The 23,704-nt window shown below is 33.6% G+C and overlaps 2 protein-coding genes across 4 annotated transcripts in view; both read left to right on the top strand.

The window, feature by feature from the left end:
• Window positions 1-1,295, top strand: part of LOC140435202 (uncharacterized) — a 35,937-nt gene extending 34,642 nt beyond the window's left edge. For both annotated transcript variants that reach the window (XM_072523992.1, XM_072523991.1), the window contains one exon: window positions 64-1,295. In XM_072523992.1, the coding sequence (XP_072380093.1) occupies window positions 64-980 (917 nt within the window). In that variant the 3' untranslated portion in view covers window positions 981-1,295. The remainder of the gene's footprint in view (window positions 1-63) is intronic.
• A 1,228-nt stretch (window positions 1,296-2,523) lies between these two features.
• LOC140435201 (uncharacterized) lies at window positions 2,524-22,304 on the top strand. Of its 2 annotated transcripts, XM_072523986.1 has the most exons (3): window positions 2,524-2,603; window positions 2,664-2,973; window positions 20,753-22,304. In XM_072523986.1, the coding sequence occupies exons 2-3, from the start codon at window positions 2,712-2,714 to the stop codon at window positions 21,772-21,774; spliced, it is 1,284 nt and encodes a 427-aa protein (XP_072380087.1). In that variant the 5' UTR covers window positions 2,524-2,603; window positions 2,664-2,711; the 3' UTR covers window positions 21,775-22,304. The 2 variants fall into 2 exon arrangements, with proteins under 2 accessions (XP_072380087.1, XP_072380086.1); XM_072523985.1 differs by having other exon boundaries at window positions 2,539-2,973.
• The last annotated feature ends 1,400 nt before the right edge of the window (window positions 22,305-23,704 follow it).

Raw genomic sequence — 23,704 nt, 5'->3', positions numbered from 1 at the left:
TATTATACTTTTCCAAAGTGGAAAATATAACTTTTCCATATAACAAGTTTATTTTTGTTTTAGGTGTCCTGAATAGAATGGAAGTAATCGATTCATTTCCTGAACTTCCATACAATAAAGTGCAGCAGAGTCTACCTACCGAAGAGAAATCATGCAAATTGTGCTTCAAGCAATTTTCTTGCAAGAGCGATTTAAAAGAGCATATTCAAATACACATTAAAAAACCATACCTATGTAAAATTTGTTTTCACTCATTTGCTCGAACAAGTGGTTTAAAAGATCATACGAGAACACATACTGGGGAAAAACCTTTTCAGTGTGAAATTTGTTTAAAATCGTTTGCCACTTCAAAGGGCTTGAAAGAACATCTGAAACAACACACTAGAATAAAATCTTTTCAGTGTGAAATTTGTTTCAAATCGTTTTCCTCTTCAAAGGGTTTGAACGCACATCTGAAACTACACACTAGACAAAAAACTTGTCGATGTGAAATATGCTTTAAGTCATTTTTCTGGCCTAGTGACTTGAAAAAACATGCGAGAATACACACTGGAGAAAAATTTTATCAGTGTGATATTTGTTTTAAATTTTTATCACATACAAGTACTTTGGCACAACATATGAAGATTCACACAGGAGAGAAATCTTACCAATGTCAAATTTGTTCAAAGTCGTTTTCCGATGCAAGTAATTTGAACAAACATATGAGAATGCATACTGGAGAAAAACCTTATCAATGTGAAATATGTTCAAGGTCGTTTTCTCATTCACATATTTTGAAAGTACATATGAGAATGCACACTGGAGAAAAACCATTTAAATGTGAAATTTGCACCAAACCATTTTCTCAATTGGGTGCTGTGAAATCTCATATGAGAATCCACAATAGAGAAAAACCACACCGATGTGAAATTTGTGATCTCTCTTATGCTACTAATAAACATTTGAAAAAACATATGAGAATACACACTGGGGGATAACCTTATTAATGTGAAATTTGTTTTAAGCAGTTTTCTGATAGAAGTAATTTGAGACAACTTAATATAAGGAAGCACACTGGAACACTATCGTCAACTTCGTAGGATTATGTACCAATTAGGAAGTTGGCAACAACATTAACCCGTCGATACCTATGTCTTTCGTGGTTATTTAAGCACATACGTCTCTTGAATCCGTCAAAATTAACGTCCTATAGGGGAAAGGGGGGAATAGTTTCCGCCTAAGCATTTTAGTTTATTTATACTGCTACATAGCTTTAAAAATTATACTGTTAACGTAAATAAAACTTCAAACCTTAGTACTTCAAACTCTATTTACGAAAAATTACATATTTAAAAGTGACCACTGCCACTATTACCCCCATTTAAAAAATAATTAACTGTTTTTACCGAATTCGCCACAAATTGTGCAAATATCTTCGTTAACGTCCCTATCACGGTCATCGTCTTCATCTTCAGATGATATATCTTATGTGATCTTTTGTGTTCTTATACAATTTCTTTTTGAAACTATTCGCGGAGGACTGGATTCCTCTATGCCTATTTTTCGTTTGGTTGCTTTGCTGGCTTTATTTCTCATTTGCTCTTTCTTCTTCCGCTGTTTTTCTTCTAGAAGTAACCTCATTAGTGTTGATGTCATTATTTCGGAATGTTGCTTCCTGCTGCTTTTGTGGTTGGATCTTTTATTTCTAACTGAGTAATCTTTTGAGCATACTGGTAGTGGAATTATGTAAACAAAAGATACTTCAAACTTTTTGTCATGTGTCAACTTTCTATATTCTCCTTAACTTATTATACTTCTCCTTATCTAATCCACTTTTTTTTCTTGATCTAGTGTCTTTTTATCTTTTTCTTGTAGATATGAATGATTCACCTGGAGCAAAGTCTTCATGGGTAAAATTTTCAGGATTATATGGAAATATTCCTGTATTCTCAAAACCTTTAATGGCTTTAACTGGTGTGTCTACGCGACCGTATGAATTTTTAAATATTTCAGCTATTTCAAATGTCGTGATACGCTCATGAGGATGACTTTGAAGATAATTGCCACATTCAATAATTGATTGACGCTGATTTTAACGATGATTAAAAAGCTACATCCAGCGGTTGGAGTCGATGCGATGTGTGCGGGGGTATGGTTAACACAATAATTCCTCGTTCTTTACGAAAATTATATGTCTCTAATGTACAGTGGCTACTGTGATTGTCGACGATTAACAATTTTATATAGCATATTGAAGCATACAGCATCTACATTATAAAAACATGCCAACACGTTTGTTCGATGTTTGATATTTGCGGCTATAATCAGCTTGTACTTTCGGTGAACTCAACCCAGAGAGAATATATTTTTTGGCATAGAATAAGTTTTTATTTCTTATTTTACAACTATATTTTCCATTAAAAAGCGTATTATTTGAATTTGCCGCCAAATGAAATTAGTTTCGGCCCGTCCGCATTTGGCGCCAGCAACTCTCTTCCTAATCGTTCTATAGTACTTACCTTACTAGAGGCGGCTATGTCGGTTCAGTCACAGAATTCTGTGGTTCAGTCATCAGTCTCCTCAGTGTTCAGTGCACTCTGGTGGAAAATATAGAAAAGAAAGTGATAAATAAATAGCGAAATCAATTTTACTTCTCTCATACTTATATTTTTTTTTTATAGAATACAAACAAATAAACATTGTATTCTAAAATCAAGTGCGTTAATGCAATGGAAGTTAAACAAGAAGAAAACAACTTTTTGGATGAAGATTGCAAGATCGAAATAGAAAATAATCACTTATCTCATGATGAATTTCACCAGTCTGTTAAACTTGAAGTAAAGAATGAGTTTTTTCTGGCAGATCCGCTTGATACGAGTACAATCAGTTATTGTATGGATATGTACTCTTCAGACAAATTAGACATGAAAACTATTGTTAAGGACATCAAATTAGAGAAGACTATAGCTGAACCTCAACAAACTGAAAATGGTATGTTTGTCCTATTTCTTCCTGATTTTTATTACAAAAAATATGAAAAGCATAACATGCTTGAAAATCAGTTTAAAAATTTTGATTCTAGTTTAATAAAAGAGTAGCTCTGCGAAACTGCAAATTTGGTTTAGTAATTTAGTAAATTAATATATAATTGGGCACTTTAAAGTTAATTTAGTACTAGTTTAGCAATAGGGTATGTCATCTATGAAACTGAAAGTATATAAATGCATTCTACTTCACTTATTGATTAATCTACAATGATTTTTATTGCTTGCTTGATGTTAATTTGTATGTATTTTCCTTTTAAACTATGTCTTGTTTAAAAAACCTTGTGCCATGAAATGATAGATGACAAATTACAACTTTTTCATATGCTCAAGTCAAGGAGTGTAATTTATGACAATGTTGCCAGAGTTAATGAAAAGGCTCTATTGTGCTGCAAAATGTTTATTAAGGAAGTGATTCCAATATAAACAGCACAACTTTCCATAATTTACTAGACATTCTATTTAAATTATCATTATTTATTGTAACGAATAAACAAGAATTACTTAGGATTTCATTAGAAAAGTATAATATAAATATTTTTGCCTAATGTCAATGTTTAAACTCCAATGAAAAGAATATACAATTTTGGACTCTTTATGAACTTTGTTCATTGTAAATAATGTAATTAAATTCGTACATTTTTTGTAATAACGCCTATCGAAATCAATAAACAATAATTATACTCAACACATCGAAGATAACGTTCCCATTCTACTCTATTCAAGTCTCACACTCTCATAATCACATAGTATGCGTGGTTGTTTTTGGTAGCATAAGCAATTTTATTGCACCTCTTACATTATTATTATAAGTTAATAATAAATAATTATAAGTTTATAGAACTCATCTTCCCTACTGTTAAAGTTATGTATACTAAATATGTCTTCTTATGGAAAACAACTTAACAGATGTTTAGTTAAATATGATGTTTATATGGGATTTAGCCACAATTAATGTAATGAAAATTACATTTTATAATTGTTGTTTGATGTTTCCATTTCCATTCTGGAAATCATTACCAAAAAAATATTTTAAAAATAGGTGTTATAATCAAAAGTTGTTTAATCAACAACTTTTGGTTATAATAACTAAATGGTGTTGACAATAGATCATAATCTTTTTTCATATCCCCAAGGGGTAAGGCTGGGTCACTCCAAACATTTTTTTTATTTTTTAAACAATTTTTTTTATTATGTGGATTAAAAAATACATACAGCCCCTAATTTTCACCTTTACCATCTAAAGGGTTTTTATCCAGGTATTTAGTGGCTTAAATCATGTGCACCAAGTAACAAAACACTGATAATGGTCTTTTTAGCCCAAAACATAGCCTGAATGGGATTTTAAATCATATACCTTTTATTTATTTATTTATTTAGACACCTTACAAACACTATAGACTAATAGTAATTACATGTAAAGTGTTTAATACAAAAAAAATACAATACATGAAAGAAACGAACATTAATAATACAATAAGAAAAAAATATAATAAACCCCTTAAATGTAGTGCTGATGAGCAAGCAATGTCTTAAGTTCACAGCTTTTTACATTAAATATATCCACATGAGTCAGTCTATTAAATACTTAATTGCAAATTTTTGACATATTATTTATTGGTGATATGTTTCTGTAGTAATTTGTATAGAATATATCTAGATTAAGGATATACTCCATTCGCTTAGCTCAGGCATATTTTGACAGATTCATTGTCGGAAACCTACAACACAACAATTCCTACTTCTCAGTATTAATAGCTCAAGTATCCTACTATTGCAGACTTCTTTCGTTAAAAAAAGAAGAATTATTCTAAATAGTGGAAGTGTATACAAAACCCATCAAATTTTGGGTAGTATATATTTAAAAAATATATTTTAGTTGATATAATTTAACATAACTATTTATTACATGGTGCAAATAAATAAATATTAATTGTCGGTAATTCTCACATTACCTTGTATGAGACCACATATGGATATTTCTTTTTTTTCCTTATGTATATAAATCTTAAAAAATCGTTTTTGCACTTTTTCAATCATTTCTGAGTTTGAAAATGCAGTAGGAAACCAGATGATTGAAGCATATTCTATATGTGGTCTCACCAGGTCATTATAGAGTTTTATAATTGTGCTTATTCTGAAAATTACCAGAAGAATAAAGTTAGCGTGGGCAGGATTTGGAAAACTTAGTTGGATCTTGAAAAACACCAAAATAGGACAATATTTGAAAACCAGAATTTACGATCAGTGTATCCTCCCTATACTCACGTATGGTTCACAAACGTGGACACGCACCAAGTCTAATATGGATAGAATAGTAAAAGCACAAAGAGCGATGGAAAGATCAATGCTCGGGTTGAGACTTATAGACAAAAGAACAAACTTATAGGCAAAACCAAAGTAAAAGATGCAGGAGAACATGCTGCCAAATTAAGATGGAGCTTCGCAGGACACAATGCCCGACTGAGAAAATAAGATGGAACCATGAAATACAACAATGGAGACCATGGTTAGAACAGAGAAGCAGAGGAAGACCACAAATGAGATGGGTTGATGACATTAAGAAAATCGGAGGACACAACTGGAAGCAAGTGGCGCAAAATAGAAGACACCGGATTGATTTGGGGGAGACCTATGTCCAAAGTTGAATTACTTAAGGCTGAATAAGGAGAAGAGGATAATAAAGACGCAACATCTAAGAATTCTTATGCGTATATTGATACGTGTTGCAGATAATCTCCCTAAGAAGATTCTTAAATTAAAAGAGCTTCTGGCTTTTCAATACGTATTTTTATCTCGTATCGGTAGTTACAATTTAGTTTTATGTCGTATTTGTAACATGTTTTTACATTATCCATTATCCTTTGACCAAGCCTTATCAGAATGAGGAAATTTACGAACGACAAAACATAACGCAACGTCACTCCATTTTCTTGGCTCTCCCCCACTTATGCTACACCTCTCATATCTCCTTACAATACCAGACTATGGTCAGGTTCAAGAGAATCTTACTTCCTCTATATTTTTCCAAGGCCGTTCTAGGCCTCTTCAAGGCCTAACGAACAATAGTTTCGCTAGGTAGTGGGAAGTTACAGTGGAAATTTCGTTAGTCCATTCAAGTACGCCACTGAATAGACGAGACGATTGTTTTCAGTATAAATTAATTGTACCATGTCAGAACTGTCACATTGACAATAAAGAAATTAAAATTTTGGTTTTTATTTTAGGGTGCCTGGCGAAAAATACGGAAACAGTCAAAACATTTGAACATCCATGTCCTAAAGAGCAAAATACGAGTCCGAAAAAATCTTTTCAATGTGCAATATGTTTCAAGATATTTTCTCAAAAATATATTTTAAAGCTACATACGATATCGCACACTGGAGAAAAGCCATATCAATGTGAAATTTGTTTTAAGTCGTTTTCCCAAAAAGGCAGTTTAAAAATACATATTAGAAGCCATATAAAACCATATCAATGTAAAATATGTTTAAAGTCGTTTTCCTATGCGACTATTTTAAAGAATCATACGAGAATGCATACTGGAGAAAAACCGTTTCAGTGTGAAATTTGCTTTAAATCGTTCTCTCGATCAGATTGTATGAAAAGACACACGATAATACACGCTGGGGAAAAACCCTACCAATGTGAAATTTGCTCTATCTCTTTTGCTACTAATGATTATTTGAAAAAACATATAAGAATCCATTCTGAGAAAAACCGTATCAATGTGAAATTTGTTTAAAGTCGTTTGCAAAAAAGTGTACTTTGAAAAAGCATACTAGGAGGGTGCACACGGGAGAAAATCTGTATCAGTGTGAAATTTGTTTGAAGGCATTTTCTCATGCAACTACTTTGAAAGATCATAGCCGAATGCACACTGGAGAAAAACCCTATCAATGTGAAATTTGTTTGAAGTCATTTTCTCATACAACTATTTTGAAAGGACATAGTCGAATACACACTGGAGAAAAACCATATAAATGTGAAATTTGTTCAAGATCGTTTTCCCATGCGACTATTTTAAAGAATCATACGAGAATACATACTGGAGAAAAACCGTTTCAGTGTGAAATTTGCTTTAAATCATTTTGTCAATCAGGTACTTTGAATGGACATATGAAAACTCACACTGGAGAAAAGCCTTACCCCTGTGATATTTGTTCCAAATCGTTTTCCGCTGCAAGTACTTTAAAAAAACATACGAAAAGGCACTCTGGAGAAAAATTGTATTAATGTTAAATTTGTTCGAAGTCGTTTTCAAATGCAAATGTTGTGAAAGAACATACGAAAATTCACGCTTTGGAAAAACCTTATCCATGTGAATTATGTTTTAAGTCTTGTTCAAAAACCGGTGACTTAAAAATACATATTATAGTGTACTCTCAAGAGAAACCCTCGGCTAAATCTGCCAAAACTTTGCGATGTTGTACTATTCGATGTGTCGTACAAAGGTCACAATGGACACAGAACCCAAAAACCAAAATTTGAGGGCGCTGAAGATAGTCATAGTTGTTATTTACTGTAAGAAGCACCAAGCCAAAGATCACCCTTTCAAATAAAATTGTAGTTTGAAACGTAATTAGCGGAAGTATTTACTGCGTACTTGAGATTAATTCTAAAGGTGATTTGAGGGTCAAAATGGCTTTTTCATGAAAATCAGCAATTTTTCTTCACAACAGAGGTCTACATTTTTTCGAAGATGTACCACAAGATTTGGTTAAGACATAAAAAGATTTTTGGAGTCGCTGTTTTCGAATTAGTGGAAATTTAACCTCTGTCAAATCGAGTTCGAAGACATTTTAAAATTTGTTTGAAGGTCATTTCAATGTTAGATTGAAAATATACAAAATCCGAAAATGTATATTCTGTTATTTTATTCTATTCGCAACTTAGGGACGCACTCTGTAGCTTTGGACTATCTTTCGTATGTGCCTGCGATAAGAGACTATATGGCAGAGTTTGTCTTCAGTATTCAAAATGCAGGCTACATTGGTGATTATTATCGCATAGATGGAGCACTTTTAAATAAATATTGTACCGTTTTTAAATAAAACGGTCGGTTCAAATTTATGTTAATAAATTTATTTATAAGTTTACAGCACGATTATATTTTCTCAACTAAAAACCTAATATCATCGTTACTTATATATATACAAGTTATTATATACTAGAATATTCTGGAGTAGTCCACCTTTATCTTTCATGTCGAAATTGTATCAAGAATGCCAACGATCGAACTTCTAAGAACTGTGACACGTACCACGCATCGGAGATGGGCTATTTCGTTACACTGCTCCCTTTTTAGATCTGCACGTCCCGATCAGCAGCTTTAGATGATGGCCCAGTATGGCGGAATCTACAGGACTCTTCAGCTCTGTATGAACCTCTCAGAAAGAAATAACAGTCTACTGTCTTTGAAGGACACGATCTCTTCGGATTAATGCAACACACAGTAAATCGTACGCCGGTTTCTCGGAAGATCACTTCAAGCATGCTTCTGACAATCTTCCAATCTAGATTTTCTAGTGCATGGCCTATCTTGGGTAAGGCCAAATTGTTGATGTCATAATTGCACACGATTTTCTTCAAATTAGTTAGAGCACGCCATATATCCTCGTAGCTTGCCCTGTCTGTATACGACTTCCTGGTCACCATATACAGCAAAGATCGAGGACCATATTCTTATCTCAGTATTCTTCCAACTTTAGGCTGCTGATTTTTTAACTCGTTCAAACGACCGAACTTCTTATAAAATACGAATGATATTCCTTTAGTCATCTCAAGTTCTTGGGCAACACAGTGGGCTAGAGAGAAGTTATGCGGAATACTAAAAAGATCCTGCTGTTCTGTGGTTACGCCGAATCTAGCACTCTTTCCTGCGTAATTTGAAATTATTTCATTAAAGCTTGGTCGCCGGATATCTTTGATCTCATATTGAAGGGTTCGTGCTTCGTTTGTTTCATTTGAACCAGCATGAGATGCAAGACGATTTATGGTAACTACTTTTGGTTACCTTTCGGCAACTTCTTAATTCAGTATATTACGTCATTTATTCTCTTTTTAATTTCATACGGACCGTCGCATTGTCTTTGCAGTTTAGGAGACAAGCCTCGACGAAGTTTTTGATTATAAAGCCAAACAAGATTACCTACTTCATAGCTTTCATTCTTGAATCGAGAACCATATTGATCTTTGTTTGTTGATCTGTTGCCGGGCAAGTTCAGGAATGTTGTTCATTCTTAACTTCAGGCGGTCGACATAATCTTCGCTTGCAACATGTTCTTCGGAAGGTCTGCAGCCAAACTCTAGACCGCAGGGCAAACGAACTTCACGACCTAACATCAGGCAGGTTGGAGTCTGGCCTGTAGTTTCGTTCACGGCCGAGCGGTAGTCCATTAAGAATAAATGAATGTGCTGGTCCCAATCTCTTTGATGTTCTGATACAACTTTGGACAGGTGTTTACCCATCGTTGGGTTCATCCTCTCGACCATTCTTAAACTTCCCTCTCGGCAGTAACCATCAGGTCTGGTCATCAGAATTTTCTCACTATTACCGGGTATTGTTACGTAACAAGTAATTATTAAGCTGATAACATCTTCTTTGTCTTCATGAAACGGTAACTCTTCACCACTGATCTCGAGAACTCCATTTTTGACATTCAATACAGCCCCAACTTTCCATAGTAAATCCATCCACAATATGAACTCGTCGGAGATCTCTGCAATTATTACTTTGTATTTCACTGTGGTCTGGTCAATGGATACTGACATATTAGCCTCACCATATGTATTAATTAGCTCACCAGTTGCTGTTCAAAGCCTTACTGTTGCAGGCGATGTTATCATCTCCTACTTATGCTAAACCTCTCATATCTCCCTAATATATCAGACTCGAGTCATGTACAACAGGATCTTACTTCCCCCTTATTTTCCAAGGCCGTTCTAGGCCTCTTTAAGGTCTAGCGAACCAATAGTTGCACTAGGTAGTGGATAGGGACAGTGGGAACTTCATTAGTCCATTCAAGTGCTCCACTTAATAAACTACGAGATTGTTTATATATATATATATATATATATATATATATATATATATATATATATATATATATATATATATATTAATTGTACTATGTCATAACTACGATACATAAATACCGGTTTGCTATTGCAGACATTAGCTCTATCTCTCTCGCTCTGTGTGACGTCACGTGCGAAGCAAAGTTTCTATTATAACACTGACGCTTGCCCTGTTAGTCGATTGATATCGTGTGTATATATATATATATATATATATATATATATATATATATATATATATATATATGAATATTTGACACTTTATATTATAAAGTGTAGTGTAGTTTACAATGTTTTTATTTTTCTTGGGTATAGGTTCTCTAATTAAAAATAAAACAACTTTTTTTGACGTTTCTGATGTTTCCAACATTAGTTTAATTTACAATGTTCCAGTAATGAATTCGGCCGACAATTCATAATAAAGATTTATTGAATATTTTATACTACATTATTAAAATTTATTTCTTGAAGTTGAAAAACTTCTTCGTGTGGGTACAAAAGAGAACATCGTCAATTATATGATTCTCCTCCAAGTTGTGAGCTTCTATAATATAGTATTTTAAAGTATTTTGTTCTCTTCAGACTGAGATTCTTTCGAACCTTCAGTTTTTTCTACCAAATTAGACATTAGCATTTTTTGTGCCAAGCAAATATCTTCTGACGCTGAAATATTGCTTGGTAATTGAGGACTTTCTATTGAGCTGTTACTTACGCCAGATTTACTAGTTCAATAGCAACATTCTGTAAAGATCACCGCCAAATATTCCTAAAATATATCACCTTAATCTATATTTAAAATCTATTGGCGAAGGATGAACCCAATATGCACCACCCATTCCTCGAATATAAGAAAAAAAGGTTTCTATCCCGTCTTGATTCAACATCGAAGTTAAAATATAGTTAACGTTGTATTTTGCTTGTAGCTAAGAAAGTAACTCTTTCAGAGATCTATTAGTAGACAATATTCCTTTTTGAAATAGAATAAAGTCCTTTATGTTTACCAACCCGCGTTGAATTGGTCATTTCTGACATTTCATCCAGTAGACGTGCCTGCATATCTAAGTCTGTACCATATGCGTTTCGTGTTTCAGTAACTATCTTTTGGCGTAAGTCCATTTTTTCAATATAACTAATAGCTTTTGCTACAGAATTTGACAATAATTGAACTGCAGATCTCACTCTTTGCCTCATAGAGCCTTTTAAACAGAGATGATTTAGTGTCAATTTATGCGCAATTCTGAAGTCGATATGTTTAGTAGCGTTTCAAAGTAATCATTGTTGATTATTTTATTGTCAATAACAAAACCACGATCAATTACATGATATCGGGCAAGTTAAATCAAATGTGGAGGATCTGCAAAAACAAAAATATTTAAAGACATCACAGGGTTGATTAATAAAATAATGTTATATCCAACACTCAGCTGAAACTAAAGGGCAGTATTTTCAATACCCATGTCGCTGGTGATCTTATATGTGGGAATATTATAATTTTTACAATTAGCTACGGCACAACCGGGCATGTTTATCGATAATACACCAAATTGAACTAAATAGACTAAACACTAGAAAAAGATATCGAAATGAGAGGCTTTGTAAAACAATTCAGCTACCGCACGATGCACAAATACATCTACCGGGACAGGGAATCCTATATCTCGAACACCGTAGTACCCTGTATTGTTGCTTCGCAGGTGACGTCATGCGCGTCGGAGTGCACATTTGTATTCCTTGAGTAGCATACCGGTATTTGTGTATCGTGTGTCAGAACTATCACAATGACAAAAAGCAATTAAAACTTTGGTTTTTATTTTAGGGTGCCAGGAGAAAAATACAGAAACAACTAAAACATTTGAACATCCATGTCATAAGGAGCAAAATAGGAGTCCGAAAAAATCTTTTCAATGTGAAATATGTTTTGAGATATTTTCTCAAAAATACAGTTTAAAGCAACATAAGATAACTCATACTGGAGAAAAATCTATAGAATGTGAAATATGCTTTAAGACATTTTTTCAAAGACGTGATTTAAAAAGACATCTGATAACGCACACTGGAGAAAAGCCATATCAATGTGAAATTTGTTTGAAGTCGTTTACCCAAAATGGCTATTTAAAAGCACATATTAGAAGCCATACTGGAGATCAACCATATCAATGTATAATATGTTCAAAGTCGTTTTCCAATGCGAGTATTTTAAAAACACATACGAGAATGCACACTGGAGAGAAACCATTTAAGTGTGAAATATGCTCGAAGTCGTTTTCTCAATCAGGTGCTGTGAAAAATCATATGAGAATACACACTGGGGAAAAACCTCATCAATGTGAAATATGCTTGAAGTCGTTTTCACAAACAGGTGAATTAAAAAGGCATGAGAAAACACACTGGAGAAAAACTTAATCAATGTAAAATTTGTTCGCGGTCTTTTTCATCAGTAGGCAGTTTGAAAGGACACATGAAAACGCACACTTGAGATTTTCCTTACCGCTATGGTATTTGTTATAATTCGTTTTCAGCTGAAAGTACTTTAAAAAGCCATATAAAAATGCACACTGGAGAAAAATTGTACCAATGTGAAGTTTGTTCCAAGTTGTTTTCAAATGCAAGTGGTCTGAAAGAACAAATGAAAATTCACGCTTTAGAAAAACCTTATTAATGTGAAATATGTGTTAATTCCTTTTCCAAAAGCGGTGACTTAAAAAGACGTATGTTAGTGCACTCTGAAAACAAACCATATCAATGTGAAACTTGTTTGAAGTCTTTTGCTCGATCAAAATATTTAAAAAGACACATAAAATTGCACACTGGAAAACTATCAAATCTTTCAATAAAGTCGTCCCAGGAACGCAACTCAACAATATTGGCAATACCATTTTAAGTCGTCTTCTTTAAAATCTGTAATATATGTCTGAATTGTCAATATGAATGAGTCAGATAAAATTAAATTATTGGAAGATATGTTCGCCAAGTAATAAAAAACAAAATTTGAGGAATTTATGAATCTTTTGTATTGTGAAAACGATTTCCGAAGTGGAAATCGGAACGTTAAAAATAACCTTATTTTAAACATAAATTAAATTAAAAATATTCCTTAAATATAAGATTTGTTCTGAAGAGTTTATTATTAGCAATATCCAGATCTTTGGCAACCGAATAAGAGAGCATTTTAAAATGCAATGGAGGCCATTCAGATTCTGAATTACCATGGAATAGTGAGAAAACTAAAGAGAACTAAACCTTTTGAGTTCGTGTAAATATTTTAGGTTTAAAAAGCAGAGTAATGTGGGTGTTAAAGTGCTAAGTTAAGTCGGTTAAAAAAAATAGGAATACCATTGGGGAGAAATCAGCAAACATTAATATTAGATTTTTAATAGTAAAAATGTGCTTTATAACTACTTTTACATATCCAAAGCACCGCTTAGAGCTTTGGCATATCAAAAAAAATGTATTTTTTTGTGTGTTGCTGTAAGATATTTGTAAATAGCAAAGTAAATAAAAATAATATATTTTAATTCATGAAATACCCCTTTTTTACTACAATGTAACATATGTCCAAAACTATAATTATAGGTATAGCAAATACCTATAGATAAAGTCACGTTGAGATGGCAGTGTACGGATATAGGATAACAGCGTTGCCAATTCTACTGCCATTGTAAGTTTTGCTACTTTTGTAAAATAAGCAGGGCCAAACTTACGGTAAACTAAGATATGTTTAGGTAAGCTAAAGTTGTTAATAGAAAATTCGTAAATGAAATAAATGGTAATAATTCCTAAAATGCTTTTATACATAATACCGCAGTTAATAGGGAAAAAAATATGAAAAATATTCTACAGGTTTTTTAATGTTCTAAACGGTAGATAAGGGATAACTGATGATAGTTCCTTGAAGAATTACAGCCAATTTTGCTTTGTTTATTTTTTAAAGAAAGATGAAGTTTAAAAAAATCATTTTTTTGCCTATTTTGTTCCTCGTGCATTTTAGGGAAAAATGTTTCAAATAAATGTTGCAGATCTTAAACAGTTTTTTAATTTTTTAGTTTGTAAATTAAAATACATAAACAAATGACTGAGATAATTGCAAAAAACCCCTAATTGAGGCCCCTAGAACACAAGGGTGTAAGTGCAGTTGCTTATCACTTAGCAACTGATATCTAACAACAGGCACGTACTTTTGGTTTCAAACTTTCTACATTAACAACAATAACACCATCAAAAATTACATGTCATTGAAAACATGCTGAAAACTGAAAAAGTGCTACCTAGGTTTTTAAATTTATATCGAACTTTGAACAAAGATTTTTCAAAACTTTGTTTTTTGGCACTTACACCCCTTATGTTCTAGGGGCCTCAATTGTGCACTAATTTATTAAATGTTCATAACTTTATTTTTTGCATAATGACGTCTAATATAACTACTTGAAATTATGTCGATTAATGAGTTATTTAAGTGTGCTACATTTCAACCAGATCAACTAAATATTTTATTACCTTTACTGAGAAAAGAATACCCCCGAAAAACAATTTTCAATCATCTTCATTTTCATAATCTAGTTCATCTTCAGAGTCATCGTTTAATGAAATTCTAATAGGTTCAATGCCATCTTGAATGTTGTCTACTGTCCAAAAATTATTCTCCAATTTTATAACATGGTTGACGTAATTTTTCCAATGTCCATTGTTCTGTACTTTATCATAACCTTCATAAATCAATGTTTTAACGTCGTTTTGTTTGAAACTTGAATTCTTAGAGGACACGTACCGTTTCACTTCACTCCACACCATTTCTATTGGGTTCAGTTCACAGTGATAAGGCGGAAGTCTTAAGATATGTACATCTACGCGGCATTGTTCGTCACTGTGATTCCTGTATTTTTCACCAATACAATCAATTTTGTATTTGTCATAAATATTTTTAAATACATTAGCAGTTTCCAGAAGTTCATTTTTTAAGTAATCTTCTTCAAAATAAATGTCCTTTTCATAGAGCCACTCCTTAATTTGACGTTTCACCCAATAATGTTTGGGAAAATTTAATTTCCTAGAGTGATAAGATGCATTGTCCAAGATAATGACATTCTTTTTATTTTTTGGGAGATTCGGTATTAACATCTCTTCAAACCATTTTTCAAATAGATCTCCGTCCATCTCTTCATGGTAATCTTCAGCACCTTTTTTGGCAAGAAAAGTGATGTCAGCACCTTCAACAAATCCGTCTTTGTTTCCTGCATGGACTAAAACAAATCTTGGTCCTTTTCCGGTCGGAGTTTTTAAACCTGTGGTAAGTCCATTTACGAAAGCCTGTCGGCTATTTTTTATTGTTGTATCTTGCCATACTTGCCCATTGGTTATTCCAGTATTAACCCATGATTCGTCCATATAAATGATATTGGCTCCTTCGTTCCTCAGTTTCTTTATTTCCCGGAGATAGTGACGCCTCCAAGCGACTATTTCTTGTTTTTCTATTAATATTGAATTTCTACCTTGTTTGCCATATATAAAACCCATGTCGTGCAATAGTCTTCTCAACGTACTCTTGGAAAAATTCGGAAGATGCTCCATTTGCTTAATTTTTTCTAGTACTACGTCAAGGGTTGGAGGAATATTGTCCATAAAAAAACCGTGCACTACTTGTCTTATTCTAGACCGAGTTGCTTCATCATATCTATTCTCACGACTATTCAAATAACCGGTTCTTTTTTTTCTTATAGGAGTTACGAGTGGACCATTTTTACTTTCACTTCTATATCGGAATATCGTTCGCTCAGAGACTCCAGTCATAGCAGAAACTTCCCGCACTATTGTTGATACACTTTTATCAATATTACTGTTTGATAAATAGTTAAAAACATTTAACACTATTTTTTTGCATTCACTATTTAACAAATTACCGTTTTTGAATTTTATTACACTCGCGGCCATTTTGACACTGACACGACACAAACGTCTGATATCAACTGAAAATTCTTTTAATGACTCTCAAGTATTTACCTGAATTTATAATTGCTGGCATTAGACAATAATTTTGAATTTATAAATAGGTATATTTTTTTAATTCTAAATTATTTTTTAATGTCTGTAACTGTAAATGCAGGTAGAGAAAGTGTGTCATTAAAAGGACATTAAGATCAAAAACGGATTATACAAATAATTATTTCATTTCCACGAATTGTAAACAATTTTGAACAGAAGATATAATTCCGAAAAGACCAGATTTCCGAAATATAACTTTCTATTTTTAAAATACCAACAGAAAAATTATATAATTAAAAAAATGTAGTATTTTTCCGTTTCACATTCATAAATATTTCCGAAATTATAATTCTTTTATAGGAGCCGGCCCATAACGTACGATTGTAGGTACGATTAAAAACTGACAACAATGTAGTTATTTCTGGCATATAGAAAGTACAGGCCTATCTCTGGAACGCTGCCATTTGAATGTGAATTTAAGTATAGGACAACTTAAACTACATTAACTTTTGACCCCTCCGTTTGATCGAACGAGTCGTTTAGGCACTACACGCTTAAGATTCTTTTGGCAATGCGCAGCTATGTTTTTTTCTGTGTCTTTGTATTCGTTGGCCTCGTCACTTTTCAACGAGCTGTCGTACGTCACGATCGGATGAGCCGTTTAGACACAGACGTGACCTTGGCCACTTCCTGTCCCAAAACCCGCTTTGTTCCTTTACTGTTATAATGATAAAATACAGGATGATACATTTATAAATTCTGAAAAAATAATGAATTTGTGTTTTGACTTAGGTACTCTGCATTACATTTAAAGAGTATTAGGAAATCAATTATTTTCATCAATTTTGACAATCGTTTAAAAACTGTGCTACAGCAGGTCATTGCTGTTGTACCTTTTGTCAGTTAAATAGGGTGTTGTATAATTGATAGTTATCAAATACCTGTAATAAATTTTATCGTGAAATCGATAATTTTGTTATTTCTATACTCAGTTATAATGCACGTAAAATTTTAAAACTATTGTACTTGTGTCAATGACCTGTGACGTCGAGGTACGTTAATCTAAATAAAAATTCTAGTAAGTATCTTCGTCTTTTTAGATACTATATTATCGTTGTGTACAAATGTTATACAGTAGGTAAATGTTTCAGCTGGACATAGGTAATATACATTGGGGTAAGTGTGGCAACTGCGCTTTCTCAAGTATATGCCAATGTCCCACAACACTAAGCGATAGGCTACAATTACCTCTTCTTCCTCTTCATAAGCAATTCTGCTTGTTCATTGGCTGATTAATACCTCTATGGAAGGTTGTCACTCCATCTTTTGCGCGGTCGTCCGATATTTCTTCTACCGATTGGTATCTTATCCCTTGCTATTTTGACGATACGGGTCTCGTCCATTCTGTTTATGTGGTTATTCCATTCTTTTTTTCTATTTTGTGTCCATTCATTTATACATTGTACGTTACATTTTCTTCTAATGTCTTCACTTCTCTTTCGATCTCTCAGCGTATTTCCTGTAATTATTCTCAGTACTCTCATCTCTGCCGTTTCCAGTAGCCTTTGCATTGTGGCTGTGACGGGTCTTAATTCCATCGAGTTAGAATCTATGGAGAAGCTATGAGCATATTAACGTATGTACTAAAAACGGCGTAGGTAGGCGTGGCTAACTGTGAAACCAATATGGCGGTGGGATCATGGCCGGACTCAATAATATTAAAACTACTATAAAAATCTGACTAGTTATTCAGAAGATTTAATCATAATCTAAAAAAGTGCAATACATTTTTAATAAACTATGATTTATTTATCCCTCGGTAAACACTAAAAACACGATATATTATACATAAAGATAAATTAATACAGTCAAATACTATTAATTTATTCTCTGAAGTACGGGCCATTCCTTTGTTTACATGTTTGTATACTAACCTGTGGAACGATATTCCTGAAGATTTTTTATTAATATCGCTTCTGCTACTGCAACTACGTTGAGAACAAGAAACCATTATTATGCACTATCACAATATACTATTACAGTTTCTATAAAAGTATTATAAAACTAAAAATATTCGAAAAACAACCAACGTAAATAAACATATACGATCTGTCAAAAGTGGCAACACAATATGGCCGAAGTGAGGTCGTTTTTAGTCACGTGATGCCCTCTCTATAGATTCTAACTCGATGCTTAATTCTGAGGCATATGTCATTATTGGTCTTAAGTCGACTTTACACTACATGATTTGGTCATGAAGTAAAATTTCCATGTTTACACTGTGATTTGTCATATGATTTTATCATAAGCACTGTCATGCGGCTCGTCATAGCTTGTCAGAGGAGAATAGTACGGTACCTATTCCGCATGATAAAATCATATGATTTTCGGTAATAATACCGGTAACACCAACATATTCAAATATCGCGACTTATTTTTATGTCAATTCAGCGACATTCCCTTACCGAGAGAGAACATCCTTTATTTATTTACTTTTTGTTTGTTGCATTGATATTGAGCCTATTATCTAATATGTGCTATTGTGTCGTAGTTTTCTTTTATTATTTATTTAGCTTATTTTATTCTTAGTTTAGTGTTTTATAGTCATCTTAGTCATAATTTTAGTTTAGTTTCTTTATTAATTATTTTTAATTTGGTATAATATCAATACTAAATTTGATATACCCTGTCCACTGTTTCTTCGTAAGAGCCACCTGCGAGCCCAAAGGCATCTGATCTTTTCTTCTTACTATTAGCTGTACACAGTTGCCGGCGTCCGCAAGCCAATGCAAGCAAAGATTTATTTTCCATTATAATATTTGAAAAATCTAATAGTTTTTACCCATACTGTGTCTAATATCTCTATATAAACAAAAAGAAAAATCAATAAAACCTCATTGTCAGTTATTAGTGGTCACGATTTTTAAAAACATCATAGAAACGAGGAATCATAACAAATCTCATATGATAAAATCGTGTAGTGTAAAGTCGACTTTACACTATCTTTATAAATTCTTGACATCATCTCAATGTTAATGTGTGTTTCGCCATATAGTGTCACTAAGGCGTCCTGCCAGTTTGTTTGCTTTTTGTACTAGATCACTCACTTCTTTGTCCAGGTCTCCATAGCTGGACAGTGGAATTCCCATGTATTTTATTTCCATTACTTGTTCAATACTGATGCCATCAATTTCTATTTTACATCTGGTTGGCCCTTTGCTGACTACTATTGTTTTAGTTTTCTGAGATGAGATTGTCACATTAAATGTTGAGAGGTATTACTTTGACAATAAATTAAAAAATGTGACTAATAAATGTAATACGATATTCGAATTGTACGAGTTGTAAATCAAATACACCCTTTTCTAGTACGAAAATCAAAACAATATCGGTTCACAACATTTTGATAGCTCTCCTTGCACTTTAATGGGTAATATGCTGTCTTCTTCAGTGAGCCAGCTGTAACAACAGACGAATTCACGATACGTTTTAGCAAATTAATATTTGGTCAGCACAATTTACTCGATTATTTTTATTTACTCTTTATCAGTGGCGTGTCATAAAGGCATCTAAAAAGTCTTGTATTTAAATTTATTTGGGAGATTTTTATTTATTTAATAAAATGAAAATAGGTAGACAACGTTATTCACATAACGACAAAGGCACTAACAGAGACATAATGATAGAATTAATTTATAATAAAATAATTCAATATTAAAAAAAAAATAATGAAATAACCACGACGCTGGAATTATATGATTTTCCAAAAGGTGTCCTTGACGACAGCAGTGGGCTTAAGAGCGCAGTTGACACAATTACTTCAATATTACCTATGTCTAGCTGAAAGATTTACATGCTGTAAACCGCGGCGAAAGCGGCTTAACTCAAAGGAACCGTCGAACCAAACATACAACGCCGATAGCTTTTGAAAACACAATCTAGGCGTAATTGTAACAATGTCAATTTTATTTTTTTATTAGTCTATTTGTTGAGGCGTTGACAAAGGATACCGAATGCTTTTTATTTAGGTATATGTATGTACCGATTCGATCCGCGAATAAAGAAATCTGATGACGCAAATATAGAAGGAAGCGCGAATAAGGAGCTTTTACTGTATTTACTATATTTTACCATTTTGTTTTATACAAAAATTACCTAACAGACAACCAAATTTAAAATTCAGTAAGTTCAATAAAAATTTAGTTGTAAAATCTAAAATAGTAAATAATGAAAAATACTTATAGGAAATATTTTCCAAATGTAAAAGTATTTTAGAACTAGGTTCCTAAACAATGAATATTATCTATAAAAAAGATGAGGAGCTTACTTTTTTTAAGATCCACTCTTATCGTTGCCATACAAATATTGAAACAATTTTCTCATTCGAATTTGATTCCCTTTAATAAGCTATTAGCAACTTTTTTTTTTAATTTTCACTTCGGTTATAACAGCCTTATACATCTACCAACTTAGGCCCTTGTTGCAAAACCTAGAAAAGCATACTTACCTCAATTTAATGATTATTGGGTGATCTTATTTTATGTACTGTAGTAGACCTTATTGGGTGACCTTATTTTATGTATTTTATAAATTTTATAGTATATTAATCTACATATTTATTAAGTGCGTGTTCACTCTATCACCTTTTTAGTATTTTATTTTTATTTTAGCTTCTCTGGAGACGCATAGAATGGAAATAATCAGAACATTACCTGAACCTACATGTAATAAAGAGCAGCATATAAGTCTGCACGCTGAAGAAAAATGCAACTTTTGTGACAAGCAATTTTCTTGCAAAGAAGATTTAAAAAAACACATTCAAGTGCACGCCAAAACACCATACCAATGTGAAATTTGTTTTAAGTCGTTTTCTTCAAAAGATGGTTTACAAACACATATGAGAAAGCATACTGCAGAAAGACCTTTTGATTGTGAAATTTGTTGTAAGTCTTTTTCCAGTAATAGTTATTTGAAAAAACATAAGAGAATCCACACCGGAGAAAAACCTTACCAATGTGAAAGTTGTTCCAAATCATTTTCTCATTCAAGTGCTTTTAAAGTACATAAGAGAATCCACACTGGCGAAAAACCGTACCAGTGTGAAATTTGCAATATTTCTTTTACCACAAACAGTCATTTAAAAGAACATACGAAAACGCATACTGGAGAAAAACCGTATCAATGTGAAATTTGTTTGAAGCCGTTTTCATATTCAAATAATTTAAAAAATCACATGATAACACACTCTACAGAAAAACCTTATAAATGTGAAATATGTCTGAGGTCGTTTTCCTATCCAAATAATTTAAAAGATCACAAGTTAACACACTCTGTGGAAAAACCGTATCAATGTGAAATTTGTTTAAAGTCGTTTTCCCAAAATCGTTATTTAAAAGAACATGCCAGAAACCACACTGGAGAAAAACTTCATAAGTGTGAAATTTGTTCGAGGTCGTTTTTTCGAAATGCAGATTTAAAAGCACATACGAAATCGCATACTGGAGAAAAACCTTATCAATGTGAAATTTGTTTGAAGTCGTTTTCCTATTCAGATAATTTAAAAAATCACACGATAACGCACTCTGTAGAAAAACCGTATCAATGTGAAATTTGTTTAAAGTCGTTTTCCCAAAATCGTTATTTAAAAGTACATGCCAGAAACCACACTGGAGAACAACCTCTAAAAATTTGAAATTTGTTCGAAGTCCTTTTCCCATTCAAATAATCTGGAACGACATGATAACACATTCTGTAGAAAAATCGTAAGAGGCATAGATGAAATTTCACATGAACAAATACAACTTGGCGAAGAAGAGGAAAACTTTGGAGGTGGACGATTTATTTATGTAGCATATGGCTACATACACAGTTAAGTTTTGGGCATAAACACAGATAATAATACTTTATAAACAGTTGTGATGATATTTATTTATGTCTATTTAATTTATAATGTCTTGTTCTTATCTTAATCCATTAAAAAGCACAATAACTGATATTAATTTATTTATCACTAAATATACATAATTTATTAAAAGGCGAGCGTAACAATAAATATCGCGAGCGCGTCTTCAGAATTAACTGTTTCCTATTCTCCAAAAAGTCCTGTTATATATTCACTACTGTTAGACTAGAAACGTCTACGGCCTTCTCGATTAGACAGAGCGGCGAATTGTTCTCAAAACCGGTATGGTTAAATCGGCTTGTCTCCAGAAGGTTCGAATTGTTGTTTTTATTACAAAAGGGGGACCCATCGTGTGTCAGGTAGGCATTACCTAAAAAATACGTGAATGAATGAAAATATTAGTAATAAATATATTTACGGTTTTGGGTCAGAATTTATCGTAACATTGCCCCCCTCTTAAAATATTGTTCCTCCTGGAACCTTGTCGGGACTGGAACCGGAACGGTATGCTGGTATCGGCAACTGGACCCTCTTTTACAAATTCCAGTTGTATAAAAATGACAAGGGACGGTTTTCTCTCCGCACCAGTAACTATGCGGATTGCAACAGACTAACACCTGGACTTCGGTGTCTTTAAATATCTCCTCCACCATATTTCGGATAACCCTCCAATCTAATTGGCGGCACTCCAACTTTGGCATGGCTAACTTTTGCACGTCGGACTCTAGTACGTGCTCTCTCAATTGAAGTAAGGCTTCCCATACATCTCGGTAAGTAGGTTGGTCACGGGCAGTGTCTTTTGTTACCAGGTAGAAAAGGTAACGTGATGCATCTTGGAGTTTCAAGGTTTTACCGGGAGCTGGCACTTGGCATTGAAGTTCTGCAACTCGACCAAACTTCCTTCGAAAGACGGATGCCAACCCTGGTGCGTCTTTGATACTGGCCGGGATGGTAAGGGCCAGCGAGTAGTCATCGGGGAGCGCGAGTAGATCTTGCTTTTCTTCAGTGGTAACACCATGTCTTGCTTTACCGGTACCTCCATAGGCACCCATGAATTCCTCAAACGTGAGGTCAGACACGTCTTGGACTTGGTTTACTTCCACTTCTTCATCTACGTCGTGGTCACCTTCGAAAGACGCCAGCCGGTTATGGTGTACTATCATCGGCTTTCCCCTCGGAATCTTGCTTATTCGGTAGATGACATCGTTGATCTTCTCCATAATTAGGTATGGGCCTTCCCAAAACTGCTGCAATTTGGGAGAACAACCTTTTCGCTTCTTGGGATTATAGAGCCAGACCTTGTCGTTCTTCTTAAAGCAACCCTTTTCGGCTTGTGTATCGTACCGTTTCTTCATTCGGCCGCTAGCGATCTGAAGGTGGGAACGGACCAACTCATGTACATCGTCCATTCTTCTTCGTAATTCGGTCACATAATCTTCACCTGCTACATCTTCTCCAGGTCGACACCCAAATTCTAGATCACAAGGTAGTCGCATTTCGCGTCCGAATAGGACTCTGGCTGGTGTCTGGCCTGTTGATTCGTTAACAGCAGATCTGTAGGCCATTGTGAAGAACGGAAGGTATTGGTCCCAGTCTCGCTGATGATCGGACACCATCTTTGTCAAATATTTGCCAACTGTCCTATTCATCCGTTCTACCATACCATCAGATTGCGGATGATATGCTGTAGTTCTTGTTTTCTTCATGCCTAGTCTATCAC

This window comes from Diabrotica undecimpunctata, chromosome 2 (assembly GCF_040954645.1).
Source record: "Diabrotica undecimpunctata isolate CICGRU chromosome 2, icDiaUnde3, whole genome shotgun sequence".
In the NCBI taxonomy this organism is placed as follows: domain Eukaryota; kingdom Metazoa; phylum Arthropoda; class Insecta; order Coleoptera; family Chrysomelidae; genus Diabrotica; species Diabrotica undecimpunctata.
Note: the sequence above shows the minus strand (reverse complement) of the source record. Positions and strands in the feature narration are given on the sequence as shown.